Source organism: Telmatherina bonti (assembly GCF_933228915.1).
Source record: "Telmatherina bonti genome assembly, chromosome: 7".
Lineage (NCBI taxonomy): Eukaryota > Metazoa > Chordata > Actinopteri > Atheriniformes > Telmatherinidae > Telmatherina > Telmatherina bonti.
In genome coordinates, this window is record NC_136625.1 from 20,653,488 (window position 1) to 20,668,284 (window position 14,797).

Below are 14,797 nucleotides of genomic sequence, written 5' to 3' on the forward strand. Positions count from 1 at the left end.
CACGATGATGGCGGTATAACCACTAGCATTAAGATTTTCTTTAAATGAATGGTTTTGGATGAAGGATTCGTCTTTGCTAAAAAGGAAACAATCCACTCTCCTACCACCATTAAATTAAAACATGCCAATTGCATCTAATTCAAAATAAATCACATCCTTTACCTGGAATATACACTTTAAGTGACTGAATTCTGGTCATATTTACAGAGATTTATACTCATTTCTAAATATGTAAAGCATGGCTGTGGCTGCTCCACCAAAATAAAACTGCTTCGGGTCCAACCGAATGAAAATGTGAGAAACAGAAAAGAAGACCAGACACGCAGACAGATTCTTTACTTTATCATTATGTACTGAAAACGAATCATTCCTTTGCTGTCTCAACTCAGAGGAAATTGAATATAGTTCGAACACTTGCTGAAATGTACATCAAATACTCAAAATATCTTTTTAAAAATAATACACTAAATACGTTTTTAAAATAAAAAAAAAAAAAAGAACGCACTTGACAACCCTGTAAACGCATTCTTCCTCCTCTCAGACACATTTTCTTTTCTCGTCTTTACACTTCTAACATTACTTTGGCACCGACGATGTAGATGACAGACCAGGGTTTTACACAAAGCTTCACCTCTCTTAAGTTCACAGTTGGCAGACGCCGAGGATGACGGTCCCTCATCTTCAGCTGAAAGAAATTGCATCACCTCTCCCCTAAAATAAATATCAGACTGTTTGTGTTGTTTGCACCAAACACACACACACAACACACATATCCTGGGAAATAAATAGCAAAGAGGTCTGTCCAAATGCATATGTATGTCATGGTCATGTTAGCAGACAAAGCTCTGTCAGCAGTTCAGCGCGTGAGCCTCGACCGGTGCAGCCCTGCGCCATGCTACACTGCTTCCAAGCCCCAGTCTTCAGCCGCCAGCTGTCGGAGGACTCTCAGTGCACTCAGCTGTCTTTGTGTGAGTATTTAGTCTTCATAAATGTGACAGAGGTAGCCTCCTCACTGTGTGTGTGTGTATGTATATGCGGAGGTGAGTGAGAAATGAAATCCAGAGAGTGATGTCGGGCAGTCAGCTGCTGCTTAAACCAGACTCTCCGCGGTCCTCTCGCTGTCCTTTGTCCTTTACGCAAGATGAAAAACAAGTGAATGTCAGCGCGGAGGAAACTTTGAGAGAAATTGATTGGTGTTCATCTTGCATTACCTGTTGGACACAGCTCTGTGTGTCAGGTCTGGCTGTCGCACAGATCTCACAGCCGGGACGAGATGGCTTGTTGATAAAAGTGCATGAAGGACAAGCCCACTCTGTCTGCTGGGAGATGTGAGAAGATACCTTTACAGTTAGATCTATTATTCACCTACATTAAAGCTCAGATATAGTCATGGATGACTTCCTATGACTATAATTTTAATCCTTAAAGGTGGAGTATGTAAGATTTTCAATGTTTTCAAAATAAATTAACAAAAAAAAAAAAACTACAATCATAATTAGATAGTTAAAAAAAAAATTTAGGTTCCAGTCTGTCCATATTTGATGTGTTGTTAAATTACAAGTTTAATTAATGACAAAGACCCTTCTTAAATGTTTGCCTACCAATAAAAAAAAATGCTTTTTGTCATTAATTTAACAACACATCAAATATGAACAGACTGGAACCTACATGTTCAAAAAAGCTATCTAATTATGATTGTAGTTATTTTATTAGTTAATTTATTTTGCAAATATAGAAAATCTTACATACTCCACCTTTAATATGATTTTTTTTTTTCACATTGTGTAATTAAAATTCCAAAATATAACCTTAAAAAACAATAAAAGGCTCAAATACCTGTGTTTTACTGGCTTTGCTGGTATGATCTTTGAGCTGCAGCTTCTCAATGTCAAGGACATCTTTGATGTCACCTGCTCTATCACCCGCCCCACCGGTACCTGGGGGATTCAGTGAAGACTGAGTTAAAAATCCTGCTTTGAAATCTGGTTTCCTCAGACAGTTCAGATCTTCCAGTTTATAAAATTCAGATATTTCTTTCTTCTGTTGTTGAGCAGAGATTAGGAACAGTCTGCGGACTTAGGAGCCATTTTTTAATACATGCTGGGTTTCATATTGCAGTATTGGGGGGAAGCGTGCCAACATGTTTGCTGTTTTAGTTCAGAATCTCCTCTACAGTGATTTTAAAAAATGCAATGTAGGATTTGTATGAAGTTAAAAGATGATTCTTCTTTTTTTTCCAGAAGCATATTAACTCTCTGATGCATAAATGATTAAAAATAAGGTCAAAACCAGATCAAATAAACTTCAAAACATTACAGATAGATAAGAAGAACAATAAAACAGAGAAAGGAGTTAATAAAAAGGATAAAAGAAGTTAGAAAAAAATAATCAATCTTTATGTGTAAAGCAGTTTTCACACCAAGGGCTTAATCATGATGTGAGGAAACAATATCTTTGGGATTTATCCTCACTAGCCAGTTCACTAATGGGGGGGCCGTCGCTACAGTAACCGGGCAAGCAGGAAAAACACGCAATAAAAAGAAACCTTGAAAATATATTGTGTATATAGCCAATGAACACTTTTTTTACACTCACTGTGATTGTTGTTGGGAAGTTTTGAAGGAAGGGTGCTGTAACCCCTCCAGTCTTGGGAGGAAGGGCCATTGCCCGGGGGAAGCGGTGGGGCGAGGAGCGCGCTCTCCAGGTCCTGCTGGAACAACTGCCGTGTAATGCGGGCTTGTCGCGCGGAGATTAAGTACAAGTATGCCGTATCGCCATCCTTCTGCACCCCATACGAGGCCAGAGACCTTGGCTCAGTGCACAAGCACTGACCGATCACCCAGCGCTGCACACGGGGATGGAAGCCATACTCGACAAACACCTAAAGCGAAAGAACAGGGAAAGTTAGTGGATAAAAATCCATCACGTGCCAAGCTTTCATTCGCTGACAATTTTCTGACCTGTTGCTTGAGTGCAGCCACAGTCATGTAGGGAAAAACTTTCACTGTGACACAACAGGAAGATGAAACATCCTCCACCACCACAGATAAACTAGAACACACATCCGGCATTGCACATTAATCCCAGTCGCCTGAAAAGCATTTTAGAACCCACTCATGTCGGCCATTTTTTTTTTCTCACCTGATTTCGCCATCAGCGTAGTTTTTTTGGGACAGTTGTATGGTCAGCACTGCTTTCTGTCGAGCCAGTGTGGACGCATGCTGTGAAGCAGCCTGCGTGTCGCCTGCCTCTATCGCCCTGGCCAGCTCCAAACATAGTTCCTCTGAAAACCAATCCAAAATCATTCCTGAAGCAGACAAAGCAAGGCTGTGTGTAGACCACTGAAAAACTCACCACCGAGTGGCAACGAGGCCGAACTCCACTGCCCCATCACTGCTGATGTATTGCTCAGCTTATCGTCGGATTCATACGTGTTCATATTTGCAACTGTCAAGAGGAGAAATGAGAAAAAAATGCATCTAAAGTTCTAAGCATCTAAAACAACCCACTGCTAACACACTCGGACTGATGTGAGCATTTATTCCAGCAGCAGTGAGCTGGAAAACTACCAGAAACTACCGTCACCGTAATGCTGATCTGTGAATCAGTTCAACACAAGAATCTTCAGATCATTTATTATTCTGGCGACTGTTCTGACTTCAGCGTCTTGCTAAAGACATGAAAAGCTCCAAGCTGCTGTTTTATGCAGAAGTTTGGTTTCTTTTTGTTTTCATAATTAAGCTGAAATTTAACCACTAAAGTGTTGCCACTGAACGCGAGCTAAAACATTGGGCATGTGAAATAAGTTAACAACCCCTTGGTCTTTTAATTTTTTTTTTTATTTTTTTTTTAAACAATCTTGTGTAAAACAAGATTAAAAAATTTTTAAAGTTCCATTTTTACATGAAGAGCAGGGAGGGACTCTAATGTTTGTGTCATACGATATTTGCTCATTTCAATTTAAATATTTTCTTTCCGACATTACTTTGTTCAGTATTATTAAGAGAGAACCCCACATCAGATAAACTGACTAACCAAATAATAAATATTACAATAAAAAGCCAACAGATAAAACTGTGACCGTTTTTCACATGTTAACATTTGTTAGTTACATTACAAGTCCAAACTGAAGGTGAGAACAAACATGGAATAATGCTTTCACCATATTAAATTTACCTTGGCTAAAACTAGGGTTGCACCGATACCAAATACAAGTACTTACTTTGAAGTACTTGCAGATACTGAGTACTAATAATGAGTACTCAGTACTAATAATGAGTACTGAGTACTAATATGAGTGCTAATAAATCCCATTACAGTTCGTTAGTAAGGCCTGTGGACCAGACTGACTGGATCATTGTATGATATAACGAACGGGTCATCCAGGAGTCATTCTCTAAATGAAAGGCTTGACAGTGATCAGAACCTTCATTAATAAGAGAATAGAGTGGATTTTGGTGGATTATGTTCACAGCTGATGACAAAGCATCTATAAGCCCAAAATCAGCTGCTTTGGGGGGTTATTAATATGGAATAAGTAATAACTTTGTTGCTAAAGTATTGAAAATAATAATGACATGCTAATTCCTAAATTCATATGCAAAATTTGATAACCCTAATTTTTTCAAATTGAGGTAGTATCAAAACACTTATGAATACTGAGTATCAGGGCAAGCACAGAGCGTGTGACTGATACCCAATCGGTATTGATGCATCCCTCGCTAAAACACTGAACCTGACAGTGGCACGTGAGTGTGTGCATGATAAAAACATGCTCTTCATGTATACAATATAAATGTAAGAGTAAATAAATGAAGGTAAGGGATGATGTTGGTTATACTACCACTGTCAATATCACCACCTACCTGCAAAACAAATGACTCTATAGACTGAGCAGTCTTCACACTTTTTCTTTTCACAATGAAACAAAGCCCTATTTAATACCATCCATTTTTTAAAAAAAATTTGCTCCATCTTTCTAAGCAGGAAAAAGAGACTGAGTGAAATAAAAAGAAAAATGAGAGTAAAAACAGGTGTGAGACTAACCTCTGTGTGCCTCTCTTAGTGACGACATCACCACAGTGGCCCACTCCTCAGCCTCTCTGTCACAGCGGAAGTTGAAGCGGATGCAGTTGTGGGGCGGCGCAACAAGACGCATCTCATGGCAACGAGAGGATTTGACCTCGTACTGCACTGAACGCAGGTCGAACTCTGCAATGAACTGAAGGTAGAACATAAAATGATGCAAAATCTGTTCTGAAGCTAAATTCCTTTTACCACATGATACAACAGCAAATGTTCATTCACATTAATCTAAAGCATCAACTCATAATTATTACAATTTTATTCATTGGATTATCACAACCTCCTCTAAAATTCGTATTTATCACAGTTGGAACTGACAAAAAAAATACTGAATGAGATCCATAAAGGCAACCTTCAGAATCTGTAAATCACTGTACAAGTTAGAGCACTGCTAACTTTTTTTTAAAAAAAATATTCATTAAACTCAACATGAACTTGGGAAAAACAGTGTAAAACAGCGATGGGAAGTGAACTTCCCTTTGCAGAAGAAAAGGAAATATTCCCCATGAATATGGTCAATGTGTGAGATCTTTACTGACACAGACAGATTGCCACCAGGGAGTAAATTTGGCAGCAGAAATATTTCTTTTACATAATCTGTTTTCTCTCATTCACTGCAGCAATAGGAGGAACTTAAGGGCATTGAAGTCTGCCGTCAGGAGACAAAAGCAGCAAAGAGGGAATTGCCTCCTGCCAGAGAAAGTGTATCTGGATTCTCTGAAAGGACTGTGTACAAAAGTCTCACAGATGATCTAAAAGAAAACGGGATCAAAGAAAAACCATGCAAATCAGGAGGCGTCTCAATCGTCAGGAGGAAATCTGTCTGACTTTGAGATGAAAAAGAAAATCAGTGTTTGAGACTAGGGAGACGTCATGCAGCGAACTGGCAAATGGGACAGATCTGAGAGTGGAGTTTGGATGTGGTGAGCAATCCAAAGTGCACATTAAGGTAAACTAAGATCATCATCAAGTTTCAGTGTCTATACTTTGGCTGAATGTAAACCTGAGACATAAGTCTGTTTAATGAAATATATTTTACATCCAACGATGTTTAAGTTGGAAAATGCTGTGTGGAGACTGTAGCTTTAATTCAACTTTATATAGTTAATCAGAAAACGGGGCTGCAATTGATACCATTTTAAATTAAACTTGTGATATACTACTTGTGAAAAAACCCAAAATGCATGTTTAGTGTTAGATCAATATGCACATTAATTTAGGGTGAAGATGCAAGCTCATGGCCAGACAATAGATGATTCAGTCTAGCAGATATAGTCGTGTATATCTGTATATATATATATATATATATATATATATATATATATATATATATATATAGATATATATATCTATATATATATAGAGTAGAGAAGGGAAATGCTAATGTCTACAACTACGTCCTCTTACAGTGCTTTGTTTTCAAGATTCAAGACAACTTTATTGATCCATAAAGTCGAGTTAATTTTTAGCCCACCCACATCACATATCACAACCAGTCATCACAATAAGAAACAATGATGAATATCAGCACCAGCAGTCCAAACTGGCAAAAAGATCAAAAGACCACAAGTAGTGAGAAAAAAAAAAGGAAACACTAAAATAATAAATATAAAAAAATGGACAAAGGTTCAGGTCAAAATGTCATTTTTGTAATGTCAGAATACACTAGTCTAATGTTTAAAATTATAAAAGATGTGGAACATTGTTAATTTGACTCAAGGGGACATGGTAGCTTTTTTTAACCTGAGACTTCTCGACAGAGCTGACATCTCTCTACTTAACTTGGCTTATCATAGATCACATTCCAACAATGCCTGGTTTAAACTCAATGTTGTTTTTATTTACACTGGAGCAGAAACAATTAATCAAATAACCGATATGTAATAGCTTTGATGTGCCAAAGATTAATCCGGTTCCACTGCCTCAAATGTTGAAGTAATTACTCTATGGTGCTTTAAATGCTTTTTATATTAGTCTACCTACAGATTTACATACTTTCAAAAGTCTAGCTCAGACATACACAGCATTTCTACGTATGATCTAACCAAAATGCTATCTTCACATCTGTAAACCACATGAGGAAATGTGCAAGGGGCCCTGAAGGGTTGTAATGGTCAATGATGTACAGCTATTAAAGGAAAAAAAACACTGAGAAAAAAAAACATCCACGTCATGAACGAATGCTAAGCTAATTGAAATTACTCTAATTTTTGTAGGTTTTTTTTTTTTGTAGAGAAAAATCACCTGCAAGCTGTATCATTCAGACACTTTAAAAAATATCCATTTTGACAGTTGCCTTGGTGAATTAACGGAGCGATACTACAGACCAGTGTAAAACCAGACCCATCAGACTGAGAATTTCTTAGTTTACATTTTTCTTTAAAAAAAAAAAAAAAAAAATCAGATCTTGGCACTAATTCACCTAAGCACTATGGTTTAACAGAGAGATCTTTACTAATGAAGCTGTACATGAGTCTAGCAGCATATTCTGGAGCACCACTCTATTCCACTATTAATAAGGCTGTATTCACTGCCATAAACTCATAATCTCGTCTCATAATCATTTATCATCCTTCATCAATATAACAGTTTCTGCCTGAATCAGGTGAAGAGGTTTGTGTAAACTTTCTGTAAGAGGAAATGAAAGTTAAGAAGTATATGAAAGTTAAGAATAAATTGGTAATAACTCAAGAGACCGCTCATATTTTCCCACATTTTGCAGGTGTGACACCCCGTCCTGCTCGTGATAAATATGCGGGGCTGGATGTCTCAACATGGCGTGTACAGACCAGGCCTATACCTGTACAAAAGATCTTTGTGATTCAATACGGTGAAACCTTGCACACATCCCTGAGCAGCTAACTGAAATACTTATTTTTATTCATCCAGGTGTGCGTGAAATCTCACCACACTGCGGTTTCCGCTCGTGTCTCGCAGCGCCAGTCGGAACTCTCCGGCCCGGCTCGGGTCCATGCTGAGTTGCAGACGCAAAGCTTCGCTGCCTGCTCCGGGGAGGCACAGGGGTCGGATGCCAGAATGGGACACCGAAACGCGGACAGACATAAGAACAGTACTGCAGCAAGCAGTCGGCGGAGGCCCGCCGCGGGCAGCCTGTTGGGACGAGGCAGGGACCGGAGCTGGAGGAGCCCAGCCGCCCGAACTGAGTGCCATGTTGCCAGGAGCGGAGAGAGGGGTCGTTACTGCCGACCGCTTCAGCTGCTGAGTCTATAAATTCCGCCGGTGTTTTGAAAGATCACATTTGTTCACGGGGAGACTGTGATCATCTCTTCGCCACGATTTTCTTCCCATTTTCTACCCAACCCGAATAGATCAGGAGCGAAAGAAAAACAAAACAGGAAGTAAAGAAGTACGTCTGTTATTTTTGTCCGTTGAGAAACTGAGCATGGAAGTTTTCCTACCTCAATGCCGCTTAAAGTAGAAAAACAGAATTTGTTCAAGTATTACTTAGTTATCTGTCTACATTTTAACATTTATTTATCTATTGCACATATTCTATTCATTTTATTAATAAAATAAGTTCCTGCGTATAATTAAATAAATCAAGTCACTGAATTACTCAGGTTGGTTTGTGACCCCTTAAAAAAGATTCCCATTTTAACCAAAGTTATCCACATACGTCACACCGACTCACAAAAATCAGTAACACTTTACAATAATGGTACAAGTCATATACTTAAGTGATGTGTAAGTCATGTGTAACTAATGCATTAAATAATAAAGACTTTATCAAATCAAACTTTATTTGTATTTATTATTTGTATAGCACTTCTCATACAAAAGCATATCAAAGTGCTTATATTGAATTTCTGTTGCTCATCCTAAACTAATGATGATATCATTGTTGATTCATGTGATTACTTGATCCCTAATAAATCATCGCTGTTACTCCAGTGTTTTCCTCACAGAGCTCCACCACACTGGGGGCTTTGCCTATTCAATTTGCCAGGTTGTTGCCATGGGGATGGCCTCTGACTGGTTGGCCCCTGTATTACAACCATTTGGCTATAGTACGGATCGGGGCTTATAGTGTATGGGGCCACCCCTGAGTCGTGACCGTTCCAGTGGTGACGCACTCTATGAGTATGGGTGGACTGGCCCCTGGTGTGAGGGGATCCCCAGGATATTGTTTCCTCACAATTTGCCAAGCCAGATGTTATCTCTTTTATGTTTATTATTTTACTATTATTACTATTATTGTCAGTTAAAGAGACAGAAGACTATTTTAGAAGCTTTACCAGGCAACATTAGATTGGGGTTGTGTCAGTATCTGTGTGTGAACGATGATGTGTCTGTTTGTTTTACTTGTTATTTTAATATATGTAAAGCACTTTCATCTGCTTCTTGTATGAAAGGTGCTATACAAATAAACTTGATTTGATTTGAATTGATGAACATTATTCACTGTTAATTCATCAATTAAATAATATGTTTTAATCCAAACTGGTATATATGTCAACACTGTAATATACTAACAGTGAATGAATGTTAATCAATTCATGATCAGTTAGGGGTCAAATAATCACGTGAACCAACATTAAGATAATTAGTTCGTGATTAGCAGTAGGAATTTATGATAAAATCTTTATTAATAAATGCATTAGTTCATCATGAGTTACGCATTACTTAAATATATAATTTGTAACATTATTGTAAAGTGTTACCCAAATATCAAATGTATATTTACATTGTAATAATATTTTAACTGTAAAGTTAGATTGCATTGTTTGACAGCTTTGTTGGTGTTTGAGGTTTTCATTTCTTGAATAAAACATTTGTTAAAGATCTTTTTTAAGCATCCAATTACAGCATATTGTCAAGTTTAAGACACAGAAAAGCTTTAGCATGTATTTTAAGGTAAACCTTGAGCCAGTAGTATAGGAACTTTAGAACAGAAGTACTATGAGCCATTTACTGTAAGACAATGATTACCGTGGTTACTGCTGTAACTCATTTACATATATGATTTGTGAAAACCCACAATTAATGATTACAGTAGTTAATCCCAGTTTTATTTAACTGAAACAGTTCCACTTTTTCTTCTCTAGATTTTTATTTTATACCTTTTATCTTTGCTATTTGTGGTGAAATATTGTGAACTTGTAAGGCAAAATGGCTTTTAAAAGATACCTATTTGTAAAATAAGAGATTTCCTTTTGCTTTCAAGAAATTATTTACAGGGAATATTTCTGTCTCTCTAGGTGATTAAATATATACTGATTGTATATTAATTAAATGTAGCTAAATCTAAGTTAGTTTATGACCAGTTCAAATGTAATACATTTAATCTTACTTTTAATCTTCCTCAGTACATTTTTAACAAACACTTAAAATGTTCAAAAATTAATCTATTTACTGCCCTGATCAGATGAGACACACACTATTTGTAATATCATGCATTGTCAGAACTAAATTTACATTTAACAAAGAAGTCAATATTTTTAAAAGGAACAAAGAAAATATCACCTAGTCAACAGCAAATCGTCTGTGTCGTCACATTCTGTTAATATGGAACATATTACCACATTTCTCCAATGTGTATCTTTAACCAGAATGTTGATTTAATTTTATATCACACTGAGAAGACAAACCTTAACAGATCAGGCATCTCAGTTCAGCCTTTAGTTAGAGTGAAGACGGATCAGAGAAATGTCCGTGATGCAGGAGATCAGCTCAAATGTGAAAAACATGAAGCAGTTAGAATATTCCTTGTTGGCCAAGTGGACAAAACAAATCAAGGAAGAGCTCAGACAGGTAAAGATAAACTGCAATTATGAAAGATCTGTAAAGTGATCCAAAAATAAATCCTGTGCTGTTTAGTCAATTTTGTAACATTTACTGTGATATGTGTTTTCAACTCACTTGTCCACAGGGAGTGAAAAAGCCTTACAAGGATGTGATAGATGTGTCCTGGGGAGATCCACACAGGGCAGGTGTGAAGCCTCTGACATTTGTCAGACAGGTAATTTGAGCCTCACAAAATACCTTGAAATTTTGTTTGACTTGTTTTGGCCAATATCTGTCATACTCTCTGTCTCGTAGGTTCTTGCAGCTTGTCTTTATCCGCAGCTTATGGATAGTGACAAACTTCCAGTCGATGTCAGGCAGAGGGCTCAGAGGCTGCTGGGGAAATGTGCTGGTGGGAGTGTAGGTAAGGGCTTTCTGTGTAGTTGTATGATTTAATGTATACAGAGCCTCTGCAAATACAATGCAAACTATATATATATATATATATATATATATATATATATATATATATATATATATATATATATATATATATATATATATATATATATTTCGGTGTGGATAGAACCTATGTATATGTTTTAATAGAATGTTCAATTTTCTTAAATGTAAGAATGACTTGCAAGCAAAAGTTTGGGCTTTCTAGGTCAGTATTTCCATTTTAATTACTTTTTTATTTATGTTTTCCTCTTTAAACTGTTTTAAAATACCAACGATTTAAAAAGAAATAAAAAAGAAAATAAAAAATGAAAGAAAGGGGCCTGAATCCAAACTTACATGATGCACACTTCCCATATGTTCTCAGCAACACCCCCTTTGGCAAGAATTAAAGCTTGTAAATGATTTTTGTAGTCAGTTAATAATTTTTTGTTGTTCTTGTTTGGGAATTTGTCCCCATTTCTCTTGCAAGGGATTTCAAGTTCTTTGATGATCCTGGGTCATATGGAATCTACTCTGACAATAATTAATGATGAAAAGGGCTGGTGTTCTGTAATAGCAAAACCTTTACATTTCAACCCTGAAGGCACCCCTGTCATTGTTTTACTCAGGTTAAGGTTTGCCTCCAGAATTTACATGTGTTATACATGTGTAAAAATTAAACTGTTCCTCCGTCAGTGAAAGTAGTGAACCTAAGCCCTTAGCAGGATCCAGTGAAGATATGTTCTCATAAAATAAGCCTTTTTCTCCCTCCTTGTACAGTTTTGCTTCTTGCATTAATAAAGGAAAGTAAAGACAGATAATAAGAATTTAAAAAATGTTGCAGTCTAACACAGGGGAAAAATGCTCCAAGACTGCATCAGTACAGGCTTTCGACTCTTAAACATGGCTTCTGATTTGCCTTAACAGTGATCCAACAAAATGTTCTTTTGGAAAGTGGCCATGGTAATCCAAGCTTCAACTTAGCTTTCACCACTTCTGTTAACTACCTTTTCTGAATCATGATGCATGAACGATGCGCCTAAAAAGCTTTCTTACGCGTGGACATCCATTATACCAACACAGAGTACACTGGCTTGATGGCACCTTTTCAGAAGAAGCCACAACCTAGGGTGTATCTGCATCTCACCTGGTAGCAACTGGGCTCTAGCTCCCCCACAATACTGCAATGGAACAAGTGAGTGTAGACTTTGTAAAAGTGATCCAAAGAGCTGAAACCGACATGCAGATAGAAAGAAGCACAAAGGCAGCTATGTAAGGTAGAAATAAGTACAATCTGTTCTACTCTCCCAGTGGACCTTTGCTTGTTCATCCATGTGGTAATTTCACATCATCTTTGCTATTTCTTCAGGTTCATACACGGAAACACCTGGTATACCTAATATAGTCCAAAGAGTCTCTGAATTCATAACAAGACGAGATGGTGGGGTTCCATCTAACCCTAAAAACATTTACATCAGTCCAGGCTCACAGTGGGCACTTGTGGTAACATCAATGACACTCTACATATGGTATCTTCTCAGTGCTGATTATCGAGTTAATACAATTTGTCTTTTACTGTGATTATTAGAACATTCTCAACGTCTTGGTGAATCCTGAGGTTTCACCCAGAACAGGCGTGCTAGCCCCAGTGCCATGCCACGCTACCACTATTCTGTCCATCATGCGGCAGGGAGCAGCGGTCATCCCATACTACCTCAGTGAGGAGCACGGCTGGGCTCTTCAGGTGGAGGAGCTACACCGAGCACTGGAGTTAGCTAAAGGAGTCTGCAGCCCTGTTGCTCTGTATGTCATCAACCCTGGAAACCCCTCAGGTAGTGCGATACACACAGCAAGAGGATAATTTAGGTATTTCTTTGTATTTAGGGAGACATTTCGTATGGTAACTGGCTTGCCTCGTTGCCCGTAGGTCTTGTTCAAAGCAAAAAATCAATGCAAGATGTGATCCAGTTTGTTTCAGAGAAGAGGCTGTTCCTTCTGGCAGATGAGGTGAATGGCTCCGATTATCGCAGTCTGCTCAGCCATGTTGCAACACAACGCACCTGGCTTGTGTAAATCAGATTACAGATGCAACGATTCCTCCTCAGGTTTATCAGGACTGCGTTTTTGGGGAAAACACCAAGTTTGTCTCCTATAAAAGAGTTCTGGCAGAGATGGGGCCTCCTCTATCAGAGACAGTGGAGCTGGCTTCCTTCCACTCAGCATCTAAAGGCTTCATGGGAGAGTAAGTTTGTATTTCTGAGTATCTGACAAGTATCAGATACTCTGAACAGTTAAAAATGTGCAAATCCCCAATTTAACATTCACATTCAATAACCAAACAATGGACTTCTTATAAAGTACTGTAGCTTTCAGGAAGACAAATGGACACTCAAGTATTTGTGTGAGAAGTTTTTTTATTTAGAGTAAAGTGATATCTTTAAAGTAAATGACCAATCAGTTACTTAAATCTGCTTAAAACTATTTGCGTTATATAACATTTGATGGATTTATATTTCTTTCTGGTGCTGAAAACATTGTTCATTTCCCACAAAACCATGACAACTAGTCCATTGCTGCAGAAATGTTCAAACCATTTATGTCTCTTCCAACAGGTGTGGTTTGCGTGGTGGATATGTTGAGCTTGTGAATTTGGACCCTGCTGTTATGAAATGCATCTACAGTCTATTTTCATCCGATACTTGCGCACCTGTCTTGGGGCAGATTGCCTTGGATCTGATGACACACCCTCCACAGCAAGGAGACCCCTCATACCCCCTTTATCATCAGGTAAGACCTGAGAAATTAAATGCAGTTGTAGCATCTTGCTCCAGATTGTCAGACAGTATAATAGCCCTTGGCTTTGTTCTGTCCTGTGCAGGAGAGAGAACAAATCAGGGCCACAGTATCACAAAACGTGAAGAAAGCCTGTGAGGTTCTCAACAGCCTTCCAGGTTTCAGCTGCCAACCAGTGGAAGGAGGAGCATTTGCATTCCCGAGAGTGTATCTTCCACCTAAAGCCGTTCAGAAAGCAAAGGTAACAATAGTAGTGGAAAGAATGAAGGACACACTGATAAACTCATTTAATATGAGTTCTGCGACAGTCGTCACAAGTAAAATGTGTGTGTTGTGTTTCTTTGGTGGTTATTTTAGGAAGAAGGAATGCAACCAGACACATTTTACTGCATCAGACTGCTAGAAGAGGCTGGCGTGTTGACCAGCCCTGGCTATGAGTACGGACAAAAGGAAGGCACCTACCACATCAGGTATGAATCAGTTTTACTATGAACACAAGACTGAAATTCCTGGATGATGATATGGAAGTTTTTTTTTCTCAAATAGTTTAATTCCAAAAGATGATCATATGAAACTTTCCACTGCAAGATATTTCAGTCTGTTTGTTTCTGCAGATTCTGCATTATGACCCATCAAGAAGTCATGGATGAATTACTGAGGCGCCTGAGCAACTTTCATCCAAAGTTTATGAAGGATTTTTCTTAAAACAAAAACAAAGTTACATTTTCTGTCA

General features: G+C 38.0%; 2 protein-coding genes across 3 annotated transcripts; one reads left to right on the forward strand and one right to left on the reverse strand.

The window, feature by feature from the left end:
• Positions 1 to 485: 485 nt before the first annotated feature.
• sharpin (SHANK-associated RH domain interacting protein) lies at positions 486 to 8,406 on the reverse strand. 2 transcript variants are annotated; one of them, XM_079244403.1, is made up of 9 exons: positions 7,993 to 8,406; positions 5,047 to 5,221; positions 3,355 to 3,447; positions 3,142 to 3,283; positions 2,961 to 3,051; positions 2,596 to 2,881; positions 1,837 to 1,937; positions 1,212 to 1,316; positions 486 to 1,130 (listed from the first exon to the last, which is right to left on the reverse strand). In XM_079244403.1, the coding sequence occupies exons 1-9, from the start codon at positions 8,254 to 8,256 to the stop codon at positions 1,080 to 1,082; spliced, it is 1,308 nt and encodes a 435-aa protein (XP_079100529.1). In that variant the 5' UTR covers positions 8,257 to 8,406; the 3' UTR covers positions 486 to 1,079. The 2 variants fall into 2 exon arrangements, with proteins under 2 accessions (XP_079100529.1, XP_079100528.1); XM_079244402.1 differs by having other exon boundaries at positions 1,212 to 1,319.
• A 2,346-nt stretch (positions 8,407 to 10,752) lies between these two features.
• LOC306758960 (alanine aminotransferase 2) lies at positions 10,753 to 14,785 on the forward strand (the record flags this gene model as incomplete). Its single annotated transcript, XM_079244415.1, has 11 exons — positions 10,753 to 10,857; positions 10,976 to 11,065; positions 11,146 to 11,254; positions 12,641 to 12,774; positions 12,860 to 13,103; positions 13,199 to 13,278; positions 13,377 to 13,513; positions 13,884 to 14,058; positions 14,150 to 14,305; positions 14,422 to 14,534; positions 14,679 to 14,785. The coding sequence occupies 11 exons, from the start codon at positions 10,753 to 10,755 to the stop codon at positions 14,767 to 14,769; spliced, it is 1,434 nt and encodes a 477-aa protein (XP_079100541.1). The 3' UTR covers positions 14,770 to 14,785.
• Positions 14,786 to 14,797: the final 12 nt, after the last annotated feature.

Excerpts from the sequence above, each read along its gene's own strand:
- sharpin (XM_079244402.1), bottom strand. The coding sequence starts at position 8,256 with ATGGCACTCAGTTCGGGCGGCTGGGCTCCTCCAGCTCCGGTCCCTGCC. Across the intron at positions 3,052-3,141 it reads TACGCTGATGGCGAAATCAG|TTTATCTGTGGTGGTGGAGG; the intron begins GTGAGAAAAAAA and ends TGTGTGTTCTAG. Across the intron at positions 2,882-2,960 it reads TGGCTGCACTCAAGCAACAG|GTGTTTGTCGAGTATGGCTT; the intron begins GTCAGAAAATTG and ends CTTTCGCTTTAG.